This window comes from Papio anubis, chromosome 16 (assembly GCF_008728515.1).
Source record: "Papio anubis isolate 15944 chromosome 16, Panubis1.0, whole genome shotgun sequence".
NCBI lineage: Eukaryota > Metazoa > Chordata > Mammalia > Primates > Cercopithecidae > Papio > Papio anubis.
Genome location: NC_044991.1, coordinates 24,084,955 through 24,105,748, shown reverse-complemented (window position 1 = coordinate 24,105,748; position 20,794 = coordinate 24,084,955). Strand labels below are relative to the sequence as shown.

The window sequence follows — 20,794 nt, the reverse complement described above, 5'->3', positions numbered from 1 at the left end:
TCTCAGATGATCTGGTTTCCAGTCATGCTCTTTTCCTATGCTGTAAGAGGCCCCTCATAGGCCAATTCAGAGGGCAGGGTTTAGGGACAAGAGGCACACAGCAAATTGTACAAGTCCTGGATATGTGGCAAGTGTGCTACAGTTTGCAAAGCATGTTTGCAACTAACAGCTCCTTTATGCTGCCCACAGAGCCATCTGGATTCATCTTCGGGCTTTGTGGACTTGGCAGGCCCTGGCCTAGACCTCTTCTCCTGCCTCACTTCCCTTCAGGTCCCCTGAGCTCCAGGCCAATTGGGCTACCAGCTGTTTCTTGTACACGTGCCCCAAGTTCCCACCTCTGAACTTTTCTTAGAATGCCTCTGCTTCCATCTAACTCTGTACATATCTTCTTCATCCTTCAGAGTCTAGTTCAAATGCCTCCTCCAACAGGCAGCCTATCCTGATTGCTTCAACTGGAAGAGAAAGGGGAATGAGAGGAGGAAAGGAATAGACATTTCCTGAACGTTTACTCTGTACCAGGTGTGTTATGTAACCTCACAACAACTCTGTGATATAGTTTGTTTCTGCCGCATTTTATAGGCAGAAATTGAGGGGAAATGACTTGCTCAAGCTCACATAGCTAGGAAGGATGCTTCTGGACTCCTCCTCTAGTGTTCATTCTCCTGGTCTAGTCAGGAACCTTGCGGGGCTAATGAGGGCCAATATTCCACCTCTCTGCTTCTTCGTGGCTGATCCCTGGGGGTGGTGATCTGGTCCATTCCCTCCCTGCTAAAGCCAGAGCTGCTGACAGCTTGCCATTGGCTCTTCAGCCAGGGCTGGCTTTTGTTTCTGTGGCCCAGTTGCTGAGTCGAGGCTTTGTCTCCCAGGGGCCCCTCTTCCCTCCCTGCCTATAAGAGCCTGACCTCGGCTGGTCTCAGATCTGACATGTTCCCTGGGCCTATCTCGGTAAGTCCCAGGTTTGGAGGAGGGATGGGATCAGAGTTCTGAGTGAGCATCCTGGGAGGTGAGGAGCCCAGGTCCCCAGTCCTAGGGATGTCACTGTGTCATCCTGAATGCCATCCTCACCCTAACCAATGATGAGCCCCAACCATCAAGACCAGCACCTGCTTCCCTCATTTAAAAACAAAATTATTCCTGTAGCCCTGTTGCCTAAATTTCCACCATTAGAGCTACCTCTTTGAGCTAGGCGTTGTCTTTGGAAGGACTGTCATTTTAGCACTTGCTGGGGTGATGTACCCACCCACCAACAGCCACAGAAATTTTCCCATAACAAGCAGATAAGAGAATACAGAGTGGGGCTTAGAGTCAATGAGACCCAGCAAGGGTGAGTTTTGAGATGGGGATAGGATGGAAGATGGCACTGGTGACAGATGGAAATGACAGGAGAGGGACAGCCCAAAGCCACGCATTGCCCCTAGCCCAGTCACTCCTGGACTCCCCATGTGGATCCTGACCAGGTCTAAGCCAGCCATCTACATAAAGAGGACAGCAGAGGGACAGGGTGGACTATTATGATGTTCTTCTCTTCTGTAGGAAGAGGCCACGATGACCCTGCAATGCACCAAGTCAGCGGGACACTGGAAGGTAGGAAGAGGCATGGGGAGGGCGTGTCCAGGAGGTGTGGGGAGGGTTCAAGTCCCCACGAATCCTAGGAGGAGGGTATTATAAATGCCTATTTCACAGAGGTGCAATCAAGACTCAGAGTCGAGAAGGGACTTGTATGTCTTGTTTTGTTTTTTTTTGTTTTTGAGACGGAGTCTCGCTCTGTCGCCCAGGCTGGAGTGCAGTGGCCAGATCTCCGCTCACTGCAGCTCCGCCTCCCGGGTTCGCGCAATTCTCCTGCCTCAGCCTCCCGAGCAGCTGGGACTACAGGCGCCTGCCACCTCGCCCGGCTTATTTTTTTGTATTTTTAGTAGAGACGGGGTTTCACCATGTTAGCCAGGATGGTCTCGATCTCCTGACCTCGTGATCCACCCGTCTCGGCCTCCCAAAGTGCTGGGATTACAGGCTTGAGCCACCGCGCCCGGCCAGGGACTTGTATGTCACACACAGGGAGGTCGAATGTGAACTTGGGTCTTCTGGTTCCCAAAGTTGACCTGTTACACTCTTTGGCAGAGATTGCAGTCTTTGGGCATGATTTCTTTGACCATCTCTGTGTGTGTTTGTTTGTTTTATAAAGCTTTTGGATTTATCATCAACCTTTAAAAGCCTAGAAGAACCACATAAAAGTCCAGATCTAGGGATCGTATTGAGAAATTGGAAGGTCTGGCTTGCATTCCCACTTGGCAACCATTGGTGGCACTGGGAAGAGGCCACCCATCTACCTGCCACCTGTGCTCTCTAGTGTCTCACAGTTCTCACTGTCCTTGCCTGCCTGGCTCCTGGGGGCATCTGAGTTTGCAATCCCTGCTTTACCTGCCAGATCCTGGGGTGAACCCCCAACCCCTCACCCTCCATGGGACTCTGATGCGGATCTCCACCTTCTTTTTTTTTTTTTTTTTTCCTGGCACAGATGGTGGTGTGGGATGAGGACGGCTTCCAGGGCCGGCGGCACGAATTCACGGCCGAGTGCCCCAGTGTGCTGGAGCTTGGCTTCGAGACTGTGCGATCTTTGAAAGTGCTGAGTGGAGCGTGAGTCTAGGGGGATACTGAGTTGGGGTAGAGGGTGGACAGGAAGGGACCTAGAGACGGGTGCTAGGACTTTTAGCTATTATAGGTCCTCTTTTCCTAGTGTGCCCTCCTGAAGCGCTGAGGAGTGTGCAGGACTGCCATGTAAGGTTATGCAGGTTGTGCACGGCCCAACAGTGGGAGGGTGTCATTTACCCAGACCCTGCCCACTGGATGAGGCAGCTCTGCGGGAGAAGATCCTTAGAATCCAGGGTTGGATCTAAAAATGTCCCTCCTAGCCATAAATTGAAAGCCAACATCACTCACCAAAAGTAGAAGGTAACTATAAAAATGAATATAATGTTTTAATGCTATTAATTTTTAGCTAAACAGTCTTGTTGCTAAGCATGTGGCCCGATCATTTTTTGTAAAAAAAACAAACAAACAAAACAAAAAAAACCCCAAAAAACCAAAATTAAAAAACAAAAGAGAGAGTGAGAGAGAGAGAGAGAGATTGTGAGATGTAGAGAGGTGTTAAGGACACAATAATAACACACCAAGACTTTCTAGACCAGTGCCGTTCAGTGGACCTGTCTGCAATGAAGGAGATGTTCTACATCTGCACCGTCCATTTCAGGGCCACTGGCCAGACGTGACCATTAAGGATTTTGAAAGGTAGCCAGCATGACTAGAAAACGGAATGTTTTATTTAATCTTAATTTATTTAAGTTTAAATTTAATTAACTACATGTGGCCAGTAGCTACCATATTAGATAGAAGGTTGTAGAAGGTTGGAAAGCAAGTAGAAAGGAGATATGGCCAGCAGCTACCATATTGGATAGCAGGCTCTAGAAAGTTGGAAAGTAGTTAGAAAGATGTGGCCAGTAGCTACCATATTGGATAGAAGGTTCTAGAAGACTGGAAAGTAAATAGAAAGATGTGACCAGTAGCTGCCATATTGGAAAAAATTTCTGGAAGGTTGGAAAGTAGACAGAAAGGAGATGTGGCCAGTAGCAACCATATTGGATAGAAGGTTCTAGAAGGTTGGAAAGTAGATAGGAGATTTGGAGTCACTTAATCCTATGCCTGTGAGTGCCACCTGAGGTCATCTTGGGTGATTTTTACACATCTCATGCTTTAGTAAATACTCTTTTAGCTTCTGATTTGTGCAGGTGGGGAATGGGGGTCAGATGGGAACAGAGACTTTCTAGGGGTATGTCCAGCAGGCTGACAGACTCAGCCAGTAAGCAGATAATGAGTTCGGATAGATTCAGACAGTTTATTACTTACACAGACAGCAAAGGCAAGGTGCGCACGGTGTCAGCTTCCTGTGTCCCTTGTCCTACGGGATGACACCAAAACAAAGGGGCCGAATGACAGGCAGCAGGAATGGTGGGAACCCTGTGGCTGAAGAACTGCTTCCATGCTTCAACGATAGCTTGCTATTGTCACCTGTGGGGCGGCGAGGTGGCAGATGAGGAACTGCCTCGTGAAAGCCTCCCACAAGAGAGGGAGGAATATAAGAGATGGCCTTGCAGTAGCTCCTCACAAAACGGCCCGTCTCCTACACCCTGGCAGGATCACAGGGAATTCCACCAAGGTGAGGTCAGTCTGTGATGAGCTTTGACTCTGCGGCCTCTGTGGAAACCAACAGAGGAGCAATGTTGTCAGGGCACCTGTGTGAAGCAGTTTCCCTACCTATGGGACACACAGCAAGTCAGGTCTAGAGCCGGGTCCCTCAACTTCAGCACTACTGATGTTTCTGGCTGGATCGTCCTTTGCAGTGGAGGCTGGCCTGTGTATTATGGGATGTTTAGCAGCATCCCTGGCCTCTACCTGATAGATGGCCTTCCCAGCCCCTCCCCTAATGTGACAACCAAAAATGTCTCCAGGCATTGTCAAGTGTTTCCTGGGGGCACAATCACCCCTGAATGGTTGTGATTGTGACCATTCTAGACCCATCTGCTGGTCTAGAATGCAGGGTGAAGGGGACGCTTACCTCCTGCACGCTCTACCCTCTGTCTGCAGGTGGGTAGGCTTCGAGCATGCTGGCTTCCAAGGGCAGCAGTACGTTCTGGAACGGGGCGAATACCCGAGCTGGGATGCCTGGGGTGGCAACACGGCCTACCCCTCTGAGAGGCTCACCTCCTTCCGGCCTGTGGCCTGTGCTGTGAGTTCTACCACTTCTGCATCCCGGGGAGGTCCGAGCCCCTCACGTGGGCACTTGGGAATCAAATGTCCCAGAGCTGAAATTCTCATGTCACCACTTCAAGCTGTGTGACAAGGGCTGTTAGTCTCTTTCCTCTCTTGGCCTCAGTTTCTTCATCTTGAAATGGGGCAATAGTACCAATGTTGTTGGGAAGAAGAACATATAGCATCTGGCCAGAGCCCACCTTAAACTCTCTGCTCACAGCAGCCCTGGTTTTGACAGGAGCCCCTGCCAGCTTTGTGCCTTTTTTTTTTTTTTTTTTTTGTGATTCAGGGACCCTGAGAGAAGTTGGGTAACAGGGATGGTAGGGCCCAGTGAGGATGAAGGGTTTCATTTCTTCCTCCTAATTCGATATCAATGCTCCTGATTTTACATTTTATTGCTGTTTTTGGAGTGTGGGTGGAGGTGAGCATTATTATTGCCATCTCACCGATGAAAAAATTGAGGCTCAGAAAGGTATATTTTAGGCCGGGCACAGTGGCTCACACCTACAATCCCAGCACTTTGGGAGGCCCAGGCGGGTGGATCACTTGAGGCCAGGAGTTCAAGATCAGCCTGGCCAACATGGTGAAACCCCGTCTCTACTAAAAATACAAAAAAATTAGCTGGGCGTGGTGGTACATGCCCATAGTCCCAGCTACTCAGGAGGCTGAGGCAAGAGAATGACTTGAACCCAGGAGATGGAGGTTGCAGTGAGCTGAGATCGCACCACTGCACTCCAGCCTGGGCACCAGAGTGAGACTCTGTCTCAAAAAAAAAAAAAAAAAAAAGTGTATTTTATTTTTCAACTCTTATTAATTTAAAATGACATAAGGCACCATATTTACCATCCAAAATTCTGAAGGAAAATCCTGGTATGGTCAGGATGGATTATCCCTTATCTGAAATGCTTGGGACCAGAAGTGTTTTGGATTGTGAATATTTTCCCCAGATTTTGTAATATTTATAATACCTACGGTTGAGCAGCCTGAATCCAAAAATCCAAAATCTGAAATACTCCAGTGAGCATTCTTTGAGTGTCATGTCGTCACTCAAAAAGTTTTAGATTTGCCGGGCGCGGTGGCTCAAGCCTGTAATCCCAGCACTTTGGGAGGCCGAGACGGGCGGATCACGAGGTCAGGAGATCGAGACCATCCTGGCTAACACGGTGAAACCCTGTCTCTACTAAAAAAGACAGAAAACTAGCCGGGCGAGGTGGCGGGCGCCTGTAGTCCCAGCTGCTCGGGAGGCTGAGGCAGGAGAATGGCGTGAACCCGGGAGGCGGAGTTTGCAGTGAGCTGAGATCCGGCCACTGCACTCCAGCCTGGGCGGCAGAGCGAGACTCCGCCTCAAAAAAAAAAAACAAAAAAACAAAACAAAACAAAACAAAAACAAAAAAAAAAAAACAAAAAGTTTTAGATTTTAGAGCATTTTGGATTTCGGATGTTTAGGTTAGGAATGTTCAACCTATACATTTATGTCTCTATGTATATACACATCCAGATAAACATCTACATCTATATCTATATAATCTATATATCTTATCTATATTGCACACATAATTTTGCCACAAAAATGGAATCATAATGAGTCTAAGGCTTGGAAACTAGCTTTTCTCACTGAGCAAATATATCACAATCATCAGTCTAGGTGATTAAATCTCACTTCCATCATTTTTCATAGCTCCCTAGTATTCCGTTTTGTGCATAAGTCCATTTGTTCATTTACTCTGCAACCAGTCTAGATATTGTGCTAATATGGGGACCCGTGGTGGGCTGCAAAAGATACAATCCCTCATTCCCAGCAGTTTCCAACTTCTGAATTCATTTAGTTCTCAAAAGAACCCTGAAAAATGGGTATGGTTAGTTTCATTTTATAGATGCAGGAACAGAGGCTCAGAAATCCTGTCTAACCTCAATCAGTTGGTAAGTGGCAGCTGCTTCCTGGTAGGAAGGATTTGAGATGATATCTCTACCCTTCCTTCCTCTCTCTCTCTCTCTCTCTGTCTCTCTCTCTCTCTTTCTTTTTGATGGAGTTTTCGCTTTTGTTGTCCAGGCTGGAGTGCAATGGCACAATCTTGGCTCACTGCAACCTCTGCCTCCCAGGTTCAAGCGATTCTCCTGCCTCAGTCTCCCAAGTAGCTGAGATTACAGGCATGCGCCACCACACTTAACTAATTTTCTGTATTTAGTAGAGACAGGGTTTCACCATATTCGTCGGGCTGGTCTTGAACTCCTGACCTCAGGTGATCTGCCCACCTCGGCCTCCCAAAATGCTGGGAATATAGGCGTGAGCCACGGTGCCTGGCCTCTACACCCTTTTTCTTAACCACAGTGTAATACCTCAGCTTACCACTGGATCCCCAATTTCGGACGTAAAGGTTGATTCCTTTCTGTTTGTTTGTTTTTGAAAAAACTGTTAATGACGAACATTCTTGCAGCCTATTTATTCCATGATTATTTTCTTTGTGGAAATTTCTGGAAGGGCAAATGGTAAGGTTTCTGGTACCTGTTGCCTTATTGCCCTTCCAAAAGGTTTGCAAGGAAGGTTGATTTGGGAGACAAGGGCAGGGAGTGTGGAGGCCAGGAGAGGCTCCTGGGTTTCCAACTGGGAGCCTGGTGGCCTGACTGTGTTTCCTGTTCCTGTAGAACCACCGTGACTCGAGGCTGACAATCTTCGAGCAAGAGAACTTCCTGGGCAAGAAAGGAGAGCTGAGCGATGACTATCCTTCCCTCCAGGCCATGGGGTGGGAAGGCAATGAAGTAGGGTCCTTCCACGTCCACTCTGGGGCGTAAGTGTATCCAAGTCTCTGCCTGGCAGGGGAGGGAATATTGGGAAGGGTAGGGGTACCTCCTGTGAAAACTGTGTGCTGGGGACTTTTGTGCTCTGATGCCCACATTCCAGAGGAGAACACTGAGGCACAGAGAGGTATCGGGCAGAATTTGAGGGATTGAAACGCAGATCAAACTGGGTTTAAGCCCAAAAGATATTTATCGGCCCCTGTAATTAGCTTCAAGCGCAACTGGATCCAGGTGCTACAGCAGGTATCTGTCTCCCCTCCACAACCCCCCACCTGTTGCCCTGCCTGCCTGTGTGTGGCTATATTCTTAGACGAGAATGTAAAGAGCTTCATCTTTACATCCGGCCATAGGGAAAGACAGTGTCCGGTCTCAGTGACTCTATTAAAGGTTCCAAGAAAGGTGCTCATTGGTCCAGCTGGGTCCTGTGCTCAACTCTGAACCAATCACCATGCGCACAGGAATGGGGTGTTCTGATTGGCTAGGTTTGGTCATGTGGTCATTGCTAGATTCAGCCTCATTTTCTCAACCTGGCTGAGAGCAGAGCCAACAGGGTCTATGGCCAGGAGAAGGGAGAATGAATGCCCCCGCCATAAAGAAACAGGTGTGGCTCAAGCAACCTGCTCAAAGTCCATCAGCAGGTAGGTAACAATCCAGCTTCAAACTCAGCATTGACTGGTCCTTTCCTTTCCACCCAGGAGGTGGCAGGTGAAGGCTAAGGTGTGAGATTCTTATTTAGGGAGGACATCAGAGCCACTTTCTGAGGTGCCCCTTGGCTCCTGGTAGGCAGGGGGCAAAGATGGGAGGTAGGGTTTTTCATCTTCCCCTCCCCCCCTTTTTTTTTTGCTTTGGTTTTCTCAGGAACCACCAAAGAATCATGTTATTTTAGAGTAAGAGGGACCCCTTGTGATTCTTGAGTTCACTTCCTCTTTTACAGAAAGGGAAATGGAGGCTTGGAAAACCAGACACCAATCCTTGTCCTGAACAGAGTAGAAATCAATGAATTGGGCCAGACGCAGTGACTCACGCCTGTAATCCCAGCACTTTGGGAAGCTGAGGTGGGCGGATCACCTGAGGTCAGGAGTTTGAGACCAGCCTGGCCAACATGGTGAAACCTCGTCTCTACTAAAAATACAAAAAATTAGCCCGGTGGCTATGCCTGTAGTCCCAGTCACTAGGATGAGGCAGAATTACTTGAACCCAGGAGGCAAAGGTTGCAGTGAGCCGAGGTCGCCCCACTGCACTCCAGTGTGGGTAACAGAGTGAGACTCTGCCTCAAAAAAAGAAAGAAAGAAAGAAGGAAAAAAGAAATCAATGGACTGAAGTGATAGCTTTTTTCTTGGAAGTGCCTCTGGATAAGGAAGGAGGGGGAACGGAGAAAGAACAAGACTTCCCATTCTTTCACTGTTCTTTTATTCAGCAAATATTTAGGGACCCCCTTCTTCTGTGCTAGACTTTTATAAATTTAGGCAGGTGGAGATAACGATGAACAAAGCATACACGTTCCTACACTCATGAGCTTACCTGCTGGCAGGGGAGGCTGATATTTTACAAATAATTTGAAAACTGTCGAATTACATGAGTGCTACAAAGGTATAATAAGGGACTGTGGCCTGATTTGGGGAACGAGTCAGATTGCCCTCATAATTAAGCTGAGCCATGAAGGACAAATACAACTTGTCTAGGAAAAGACGGGCTGGCATGGTGCTTCTGGCAAAGGGAATGGCACGATCAAAGGCCCTGTGGTAGGGGAGAGAGCATGGCACATTGTGAGCACTGAAGAAAGGCCAGGATGGCTAGAATTGTGTGCGTGTGCATAGATCCCTTTGCCCCTGTGTTGATCATCATGCTGGTGTCTCTGTAGAGTAACCGTCTGCCTTTTCTCTTTTTCAGTTGGGTTTGCTCCCAGTTTCCGGGCTACCGTGGATTTCAGTATGTGCTGGAAAGCGATCACCATTCCGGTGACTACAAGCATTTCCGGGAGTGGGGCTCTCACGCCCAGACCTTCCAGGTGCAGAGCATCCGCAGGATCCAGCAGTGAGCAGGGGCGCGGCACGGAGGAGCGCATGCGTGCTTGTCTGCAATGGAGGCGCTCTGGAGGCTGTGGCCTGCTCTCTCCTTCTGCCTCCCCCTGTAACCCGTGTGAACCCAGCACCCACGTGAACCTGTCCATGCACAGTCAGCACAAAAAACTCAAACGAATAAAAAATAGAAAGTCCGGTATTAGCTGTGCTTTTCAATTTTATTAATCTTTTCGAAGAACCGGTTTTTTAGCCTTGTTTTCTCTATCATTATTCCACTGAGTTTTACTCTTCGGTTTCAGTATTTCCTTTCTTTTATTTATTTCAGGTCTACTTTGTTCTTAGTTTTTCTAGCTTTTTTTTAAGGCAGACTTTTGGGTCATTAATTTTAGGCCTCTCTTTCCCCCACCCAGTACAGTCATTTAGCTATAAATTTCCCTCCAAGTATGGCTTTAGCTGCTTCCCATAAATATTAATTTGATGTGTTTTCATTATTGTTCAGTTTGATATTTTCTAGTTTCACTTGTGATTTTTTTTTCTTTTGACCTATGGGTTATTTAAAGGGATGTTATTTAAATTCCTAATACTTTAGGATTTTCTAGGTGTTTTATTGTTATTGGTGTGCTTTTAAAGACCAGTGTGGTTGGAGAACATACTCCGTAAGATTTAAGTCTTCTGAAATGAATTAAGACTTATTTTATGGCCGGGCGCGGTGGCTCAAGCCTGTAATCCCAGCACTTTGGGAGGCCGAGATGGGTGGATCACGAGGTCAGGAGATCAAGACCATCCTGGCGAACACGGTGAAACCCCGTCTCTACTAAAAAATACAAAAACTTAGCCGGGCGAGATGGCGGGCGCCTGTAGTCCCAGCTACTCGGGAGGCTGAGGCAGGAGAATGGCGTAAACCCGGGAGGTGGAGCTTGCAGTGAGCTGAGATCCGGCCACTGCACTCCAGCCTGGGCAGCAGAGCGAGACTCCGTCTCAAAAAAAAAAAAAAGACTTATTTTATGGCCCAGCACATGGTCTTTTTATTTTTATTTTATTTTTTGTTTTTGTTTTTAATGAGACAAGGTTTCACTCTGTCACTTAGGCTGGAGTGCAGTGGTGCAATCTTGTCTCACCACAGCCTCGACCTCCCAGGTTCAAGCAATTCTGCTGCCTCAGCCCCACAAGCAGCTGAGATTACAGGTGCGTGCCACCACGCCCTGTAATTTTTGTATTTTTGGTAGAGACAGGGTTTGCCATGTTGCCCAAGCTTGTCTTGAACTCCTGAGCTCAGGACATCTGCCTGCCTCAGCCTCCCAAAGTGCTAGGATTACAGGCCTGAGCCACTGCTCCTGGCCACATGGTCTATCTTTGATAGGCTTGGTAGTACACTTGAAAACTATTTATATTCTGCAGTTGTTGGGTACAATGTTCTGTAAATGTCACATCAAATTTGTTAACAGTGTTGATTCGATTTTTCTATATCCTTGCTGATTTTTTTTTTTTTTTGAGACAGGATCTTATTCTGTCACCCAGGCAGGAGTATAATGACACAATCATAGTTCACTGCAGCTGTTTTTAAAAAATCAATTTTAGTGAATTACATAGAAAGAGCTATTGGTTATTTGTATTTATCTGTTTCTTCCCTTAGTTTTGTCTATTTTTGCTTTCTGGTTTTTTTTTTCCTTCAGGAATTGTGATGCTCTGTTGTTAGGTGTACATACATTTATGATTGTTATGTCTTCTTGATAAATTGTTCCTAGCTTGTGGTTTTCAAAGCCACGCGTGGAGAGAGTCAGTCCTCTCCCTTAGCAAAACTTCTCATACCTTTTTTTGTCTCTTCCCAATTCTCTCTCACACACACAGTACCCTGGAGTCTCTCATGTAACACCCTCCATGCTCCAAAGAAAGCCTATAAAACAAAGAAACCCCTGTTCCACGTGCAGACTGAGTGGCAGGATTGGTCTCTTCTCTCTCTCTCTCTTTTCTCCTCCCCTCCTTACTTTCTCCTGGCTCTGCATTTTATAGATTGTCTAAACCTCTCTCATGAGCCCTCTAGCTCTTGTTCCAGGCTCTCTTGGCCCATCTTCCTCTGCCCACAAATGTCCCTGATCAGTCTGATAGGGACAGGAAAGGGTGGGGACCTGAACAGTCTGCTGGAAAAGATAACATTATTTGGCTCAGGAAGGGGAGGGGAATGTTTAGGAACATTTGTGCCTCAGTACATTTTAACTCCTTGTTGTATCATCCCATTTATTCAACAGATCATTTGCCTGGGATGTACAATGGTAAACATGACACATAAAGTTTTTTTCTCTCACTCAGTTTAATGGGGAATGAATGCAGACAAGTACAGAGCTGTTTGCAAATATTCTGTGACGGGGGTTGTCGGTTGGAAGCATGGGGTTACGGGGCAGATCCTTCTTGTGCCTATCTCTACTCAGACCACCCCTGAACATCTGACTACTTGCTTGACACCTCGATGTGAATGTCTAATACACATCTCAAACAAAACCGGACCAAACATAACTGAAGTTACACTTTTCAAGTTCTTCAGGCTAAACATCTGGAATGATCCATAACCCTTCTCTTTCTCTCATCCCCCCACATTCTAATCCATTGGCAATTCCAATTCCTACTAGCTCTACTTTTTTTTTTTTTTTTAAAGACGGAGTCTTGCTTTGTCCCCAGGCTGGAGTGCAGTGGTGCGATCTCGGCTCACTGCAACCTCTGCCTCCCAGGTTCAAGTTATTCTCCTGCCTCAGCCTCCCAAGTAGCTGGGATTACAGGTGTGTGCACCACACCCAGATAATTTTTGTGGGTTTTTTTGTAGAGACAGGGTTTCACCATTTTGGCCAGGCTGGTCTCGAACTCCTGACCTCAGGTGATCTGCCTGCGTCGGCCTCCCAAAGTGCTGGGATTACAGGCGTGAGCCACAGCGCCTAGCCACTAGCTCTACTCTTAATATGTACTAGAATCCAACCCACTCATCACCATGCCCACTGCTGCCATCCTGGTCCCAGCCACCCTCTTCTCTCTCCTTCTCACGGTCCCTCTGCTTTTGTCTTTGCCCATGAGTGATCTGCTCTCTGCCCAGCATCCAGAGAGGTCCTGCTAGAAATGTAAGGCAGATCTTGTCACACTCCTGCTTCAAGTCCTCCCGTGCTCCCCATCCCATGCCAAGAAAACAACAACAAAAAAACCCAATATTATTCCCAGTCCTATGAAGCTTGTTACCATCTGCATCTCCCCACGCTCCCCACAACCTATTTTGATCTCATGTCCCTGTATTGATTATTCTTTAAAGATGCCAGGTGGCTCACATCTGTAATCCCAACATTTTGGGAGGCCAAGGTGGTAGGATCCTTTGAGCCCAGGAGTTCAAGACCAGCCTGGGCAACATACTGACATCCCATCTCTACATAAAAAATTTAAAAAATTAGATAGGTGTGGTGGCGTGCACCCGTGGCCCTAGCTACTTGGGAGGCTGAGGTGGGAGGATCACTGAAGCCTGACGGGTTGAGGCTGTAGTGAGCCATGATGGTGGCACTGCATTCCAGCCTGGGCAATGAGAGACACTGTATCAAAAAAAAAAAAAAAACACCCTGAAAGAACAACAGCAACAACAAAAAGCCAGGTGCAGTGGCTCATGCTTATAATCCCAGCACTTTGGAAGGCTGAAGTGGGAGAATCACTTGAGCCCAGGAGTTTGAGACTAACCTGGGCAAAATAGCAAGACCCTGTCTCTGTATTTAAAAAAACAAAGAAGAAGAAGAAGACGGCAAGTGTATGAGTCTGCACCAGTTGCTATAACACAATACCACAGCCTGGGTGACTTAAACCACAGAAATGTTTCTCATAGTTCTTGAGGCTGGAGACCAAGATCGAGGTGTTGGCAAGGCTGGTTTCTCCTGAGGACTCTCTCGTTGGCTCTTAGATGACCCCTTTCTCCCTGCATCTTCTTTTATTTTTATTTTTATTATTTTTGAGATAGAGTCTCACTTTGTTGCCCAGGCTGGAGTGCAGTGGTGAGATCATGGCTCATTACAGTCTCCACCTCCCAGGTTTAAGAGATTCTCCTGCTTCAACCTCCCGAGTAGCTGGAATTACAGGCATGTGCCACCACACCTGGCTAATTTTTGTATATTTAGTAGAGACAGGGTTTTGCCAGGTTGGCCAGGTTGATCTCGAACTCCTGACCTCAGGTGATCTGCCCGCCTCGGCCTCCCGAAGTGCTGGGATTACAGGTGTGAGCCACCATACCCAGCCTCTTCCTGTACCTTCATGTGGTCTTGTCGCTATGCACATGCATCCCAGCTGCCTCTTCCTCTTTTTATAAGGACACCAGTCCTGTCGGATTAGGGCCCCACCCTAATGGTCTCATTTAAACTTCATCACCTCTTTCAACACCTTACCTTCAAATACAGTCACATTCTGAGGTACTGGGGGTTGGGACTTCAACACATGAATTTTAGGGGGACATAGTTCGGTCAAACACTCTCCCATCTGAGCTATTTCAGCTGCTAGATGGGCACACAGTCCAGCCCATAACCCAGGCTCATTCCCATCTGAGGTTTTCAGCTTGTGCTGTTCCCTGTTCCTAGAACACTCTTCCCTCCGCGATTCCCACCAACACTCTCCCGCAGAGTTACATTCATAGACCGTCAGACCTTCTAGATTTGGATCTAGAATAAGGACCCTTCTAGATCACCAAGTCTAGCGTTTCCCAACCTTTTGTCTTTCCTTGTCATCCCCCTAGAGAGTCTTTTTAGACGTTATTTTCCTAATCACCTCCCCCTATGAAGTTTTGTTTTTAGAGATGGGGTCTCATCATGTTGCCCAGGCTGGTCTTGAACTCCTGGGCTCAAGTGATCTTCCCACCCCGGTTTCCCAAAGTGCTGGGATTACAGGTGTGAGCCACCACACCTGACCCCACCCCATGAAGTTTTAGTATCACAAATATAAAGTATGTAATATATGTCTGTACAAACTCTGTGTGTATAATATATACAACATATATATATATACACACACAACATATATATATATATATATATCTGTGTTTTATACATAAAGAGTAAGATGGTTTTTTTGCTTCCCAAGATGAATTTTCACCTCTTGGGGGTCCTACTGAAGTACTGGGGGTTGGGGCTTCAACAACATTCTTAACAATATTGAGAATGCATAATTTTATCTCATCGTGTGTGTGTGTGTGTGTGTGTGTGTGAGAGAGAGAGAGAGAGAGAGAGAGAGACAGATTGAAACAGGGTCTCACTCTGTCACCCAGGCTGGAGTGCAGTGGCACAATCTTGGCTCACTGCAACCTCTGCCTCCTGGGCTCCAGCAATCCTCCCACCTCAGCCTCCCAAGCAGTTGGGACTAAACTACAGGCACATGCCACCACACCCAGGTGTTTTTGTTTTTTGTAGAGACTGGGGTTTGCCATGTTGTCCAGGCTGGTCTTGCACACCTGAGCTCAAGCAATCCGCCTGCTTCACCCTCCCAAAGTATTGGGATTACAGGGATGAGCCACCATACCCGGACTTCATCCCTTTTTAACATATAGGGAAATGGAAACCCAGGGAAGTGTGAGGACTTGATCAAGGCCATACAGGAAGTTAAATGCAAAGCCAGGATTCAGACACAGCCTTGTTCATTCGTTCATTCATTCATTAAACATGTATCAAATGTCTGCTGTGTACAAAACACTGTTACAGGTTGCAGGATCTAATAGGGAACAAAGATAAAATCCCTTGCCTTGGGGAATTTATATAATCATCTGGGGGTACAGATATTTCCCCTATACCTCCATGGCTACTCAGTCAGGATTTTTCAGACTGTTACACAGATGTTGTAACATTGTTCTTTGGAAAAAAAAAAATCATGTGCATTAGTTTTGGGTATTGTTGGTGTCCACACTGCAGGACTTCTCAGCACCTACAATAGTTTAACATGTATTGTGAATCTCTGGAAAGGAGAATAGAATATTCAGAGTTTTCCAATTTATTTGACCATGGAAGAATTATGACCTTTTTATTTCTCTTTTGTGGAGCACCTTGCATTATGAGTGGTCTGTGGAACGTAAGGTAGGAAATGCTAGAGTTAGCTGCGATAGCCACTCACAGCCTAGTATGAATTAGTTTCCTAACGGGCTTTAGGAAATGGACTTTGGAAGTTGTAAGTGTTGCTGTAGGGGTAGGGGTACTGTCAGTCCTAGGGAAAGGGGATTAGGCAGACATAGGGCTGAGGACAATTTAGAGAGGCCTGTGAAGTCAATCTCTGTGGACTCTGAGGCCTAGAATGAGGGCTGGGGTTGGCCACCATCTTCCAGCTAGAAGTGTCCTCACTCTGAGCCCCTGAGGCCCTAGAAGGCACTGGATGTAGAGGGCTCTACTGTGCCTATCACCGAGAGGCCACTGTTTGACTTTGACAGGAAGGCTGAGTTGGTACCAGCCTCCAGGAAGAGGCCATCATGGGTTTGAGTTTGCCTCCTGGGCTTACCAGCATGCAACCTCAGTTTCCTCATCTTTTAATGGAGAAATTCTCATCTCTTTGCTTGCAAAAACTTAAATGATGTATTATATACACGTCTGTGCCCAGGGTACACCCAAAAATCTTGGTAAGCTCTCAGTAAAGGTTGATGGAAATTGTTAGTATCATTCTTAATATTGTTATTAGTATCATTGCACCTTTCTCGGTCCCTTTGCTTTGACATCTTCCCTCATCTCCACCCAAAACCCTTTACCCAAGCATACCTTTCTCAGAATAGTGATGATAACAGTAATATCGATGATACATATTGTGTTTATCCCTTTCACATGTGATATAATTTAAACCTCACAGTAACTTATTGATGCAATTGTTGTCTCTTTAAAGCAGAGACATGAGGCTCAGAGGCTCTGAGAGTTCAAGCAACTTGCCTGCGACCACCCAGTCTGCAGGACCATTGAGCCCACTGCAGGTTGTGCAAGGTTTTCAGGGGTGGATGAAAGATATAATGGGCACAAATAAAAGGTATAAACCATAAGCTGCTGGGTTCATGTGCTCCCTTAAAAGAGTTAAATAAGGGGCCGGGTATGTTGGCTCATGCCTGTAATCCCAGCACTTTGGGAGGCCGAGTCAGGCGGAACACGAGGTCAGGAGTTTGAGACCAGCCTGGCCAACATGGTGAAACCCCATCTCTACTAAAAATACAAAAATTAGCCGGGTGTGGAGGTGTGTGCCTGTAATCCCAGCTCCTCAGGAGGCTGAGGCAGGAGAATCGCTTGAGCCGGGCAGCCAGAGGTTGCAGTGAGCCGAGATCGCACCACTGCACTCCAGCCTGGGTGACAGAGCAAGACTCTGTCTCAGGAGAAAAAATTTGATAAATAAATAAGGAGCCCTTCACACTGTAGTATGAACGACTATGGGGCTTCTCATAGGAAAGCCTTAGGTCCCTGGGGCAAAGCAGGCAATACTTGCTGAAGGAAGGAAGGAAAGAAGGAAGGAAGGAAGGAAGGAAGGAAGGAAGGAAGGAAGGAAGGAAGGAAGGAAATTGAAATTTGGTGGTAATCCTTTTAGAAGCCACCTCAGTCAGAGCCAGGACTAAGGCTGGCAACCATAAAAAATGGGAGCCCAAATGTGAGCTGATGCTAGAGCAATAGACAATAAAGAGACAATTTGTCAGGGGCGATCTTGAGAGGGGAGATAACAGAGCATGAAATTATTTTTCATGTCTTGCCAGGGGACCAATTTTCCCAGGTTATAAAAGAAAGAGAGCTTAAATTATTGATGCTATTTGGTCAGAAGCGAGCAGTAGGCATGGAGCACCCATCACCCAGAACACTGTGCACAGCCAACAGGACTGAACACAGGATCCAGGGCTGCGGATCCCAAACCAGCAACCTCTTTGCCCAGAGAGGGAAGGGGACTTGTCCAAGACCGCACAGTAGGCACTGTCCATGTTGTTCCTTGCAGCCTATTCCCTAGGTGCTCACACCTGTGAGTAGGTGATACAGGACAGAAGAAGACAAGACTTTGGGGGTTGCACACACCTGGGTGTGAATCCTGGATCCTGTGTTTACCAGGTAAGGTGTTCTTCAGTGAGCTGCTTTGCCCCAGTGAGCCTCAGTTTCCTTGCCTTTAAAAGAGGAAGGCTGTTATGAGGGTTTGAGGAGTTGATACCTGGAAAAATGGTGTGAAAATAAGATAATACACAGTGTGAGCCTTCTCTTGTTTTCTTTTTTGAGAGTGGGTCTTGCTGTATTACAGAGTGGAGTGATTGATCCCGGCTCACTGCAACCTCCACCACCTGGGTTCAAGCGATTCTCCTGCCTCAGCCTCCTGTGTAGCTGGGATTACAGGGACTTGCCACCACGCCTGACTGATTTTTGCATTTTTAGTAGAGACAGGGCTTTGTTACACTGGGCAGGCTGGTCTTGAACTCCTGACCTCAGGTGACCTGCCCACCTCGGCTTCCCAACAACCTCCTTTTTTAGCCATTGTGTATATATACACTACATTTTAAAAATCCATTCATCTGTTGGTGGACAGGTGAATGGACTGTAGATTGATTCCATATCTTGGCTATCGTGAATAGTGCTGTGATGAACATGGGGCTGCAGGCATCTCGCCAGCATACTGACTTCAATTCCTTTGGATAGACATCCAGCAGTGGGATTGCTGGATCATATGGCAATTCTATTTTTGGTTTCCTGAGGAACCTCCATTCTGTTCTCCATAATGGCTGCGCTAATTTACATTCCCACCAACAGCGCATAAGGGTTTCTTTTCTCACATCCTGGCCCACACTTCTCTTTTGTCTTTTTGATACTGGCCATTCTAACAGGTGGGAGGAGATATCCCATGGTGGCTTTAGTTTGCATTTTCCTGATGATTCGTAATGCGGAGCATGTTTTCATATATATGTTGACCATTTGTATGGCTTCTTTTGAGAAGTGTCAAAAGGCCGGGCGCGGTGGCTCACGCCTGTAATCCCAGCACTTTGGGAGGCCGAGGTGGGCGGATCACAAGGTCAGGAGATCGAGACCACGGTGAAACCTCGTCTGTACTAAATATACAACAAACTAGCCGGGCGTGGCAGCGGGCGCCTGTAGTCCCAGCTACTCGGGAGGCTGAGGCAGGAGAATGGCGTGAACCCGGGAGGCGGAGCTTGCAGTGAGCCGAAATCGCGCCATTGCACTCCAGCCTGGGCGACAGAGCGAGACTCTGTCTCAAACAAACAAACAAACAAACAAACAAAAAACAAAACAAAACCAGGACCACATGGCTTCACAGTGAAATTCCATCAAACATTTAAAGAAAAACCAATACTTATCCTTCCCAAACTCTTCCAAAATAAAGAAGGAACACTTCCAAGCTTATTTTACAGCATTATCCTGAATGCAAAGCCAGACCAGGACACAAGGAAAGATAATTACAGGACAATATCTCTGATGAGAATAGGTACAAAATACTAGCAAACCAAATTCAACAGCACATTGAAAGGATCATTCATGGTCAAGTGGGATTTATCCCTGGGACGCAGGGCTGGATCAATATAGACAAATTAATAAACGTGGACCTGGCGCAGTATAATCCCAGCACTTTGGGAGGCCGAAGTGGGTAGACTGCCAACATGGCAAAAACGTTTCTACTACCAAAATACAAAAATTAATCGGGTGTGGTGGCACATGCCTGTAGTCGCAGATACTCAGGAGGCTGAGGCGGGAGAATCACTTGAACCCTGGAGGCGGAGGCTGCAGCGAGCCAAGATTACACCACTGCACTCCAGCCCAGGCAACAGAGCAAGATTGTGTCTCAAAAAACCCAAAATCAAAAACCAAACCAAAACAAAGATGTGAACACTGCATTAATGAATGAAGGACAAAAACCATATGATCATCTCAATAGACAGAGAAAAAGCACTTGATAAAATTCAGTATATTTTCCTGATAAAAACTCTCAACAAATTAGGCACAGAAGGAACGTACCACCACACGATAAAGGCCATATATGACAAGACCATAGCTAATGTCATACTCAATGGTGCAAAGCTGAAAGCTTTTCCTTTAAGATCAGGAAGACCACTCTAATCAACATTGCACTGGAAGTTCTAGCCAGATCAATCAGATGACACACACACACACACACACACACACACACACACACACGCACGCCTTTCTTATTCTTCCCTTGCTCCCTCTCCTGCCCCGTCTACCCCAGTGAACTTGGGAGGAGGAGGTTGCAGTAAGCCGAGCCACTGCACTCCAGCCTGGGCAGCAGAGATTCTGTCTCAAAAAAAAAAAAAAAAAAAAAAAGAAGAAGATTAATCCTGCTATTGGTGACAACACGGATGAACCTGCAGGACATTATGCTAAGTGACATAAGGACCTGGTTCCTCCTTCTGCCCCTTCTCCACCTGTGTTCTCACTACCGCCCCACTGAGATCCCCAAGAGCAAAGCTGTGACAAAGACCTCAGTGGGAGTCATCAGACAAAAAGGAACACAACCACCTAACACGAAACAGGGTGAGAAGCTGAAGATCCTACACATCTAGGGTGTGTTTATGAGAGGAAGGGAGGGAGAGAGAGAGGGAGAGAGGGGAGAGAACAAGAGGAAGGGAGTCAGGGGAGAGAGAGACAGAGGCCAGAGAAAAAGAGAAAGAGGGAGAGAGAGGAGGTCGGGGGAGAGACTGAGAAAAGAGAGAGGAGAAAAAGGGAGGGAGAGAGAGGGGAGAGACCGAGGAGAGAGGGAAGAAAGAGAGAGAGGGAGAGAGAGGAAAGAGGGGAGAGAGAGAGGGAGTCAGGGGAGAGAGGGGAGAAAGATGGGGAGACATACAGAGAAAGAGAGAGAGGGAGACAGAGGGGAGAGACAGAGGGACAGAGAAAAAAGAGAGGAGGTGATGGGAGAGGGAAGAGAAAGAGAGAGGAGAAAGAGAGAGAGGAGAGTGGAGAGACCAAGGGGAAAGAGAGAGGGAGAGAGAAAAGGAACGCCGGCAAGCTTTTGTTTATGCTCCCCTGAGAGAGGGCTGTATGGAACGCCTATTCATTATTAACAAGGACAAAAGCAGCGATGATTCCAGTAACAACCACCCTCACCACAGCCATTTGCGGAAAGGAGAGACAGCATCGACTGAGTGCCCCGCTCTGTGCTGGGCACCTGGCCAGGCCCTCACATATCCATAATCTCTGAGTCAGCAGCCACCAGGGGGCTGG

General features: G+C 47.1%; 1 protein-coding gene across 4 annotated transcripts in view; it reads left to right on the top strand.

Moving 5' to 3' along the window:
- Positions 1 to 9,819, top strand: part of CRYBA4 (crystallin beta A4) — a 39,068-nt gene extending 29,249 nt beyond the window's left edge. For 3 of the 4 annotated variants that reach the window (XM_031656395.1, XM_031656393.1, XM_009216986.4), the window contains 7 exons: positions 402 to 519; positions 867 to 945; positions 1,534 to 1,584; positions 2,513 to 2,631; positions 4,636 to 4,777; positions 7,444 to 7,586; positions 9,487 to 9,819. In XM_031656395.1, the coding sequence (XP_031512255.1) occupies positions 925 to 945; positions 1,534 to 1,584; positions 2,513 to 2,631; positions 4,636 to 4,777; positions 7,444 to 7,586; positions 9,487 to 9,634 (624 nt within the window). In that variant the 5' untranslated portion in view covers positions 402 to 519; positions 867 to 924 and the 3' untranslated portion in view covers positions 9,635 to 9,819. The remainder of the gene's footprint in view (positions 1 to 401; positions 520 to 866; positions 946 to 1,533; positions 1,585 to 2,512; positions 2,632 to 4,635; positions 4,778 to 7,443; positions 7,587 to 9,486) is intronic. The other variant, XM_009216987.4, reaches the window with a different exon arrangement.
- Positions 9,820 to 20,794: the final 10,975 nt, after the last annotated feature.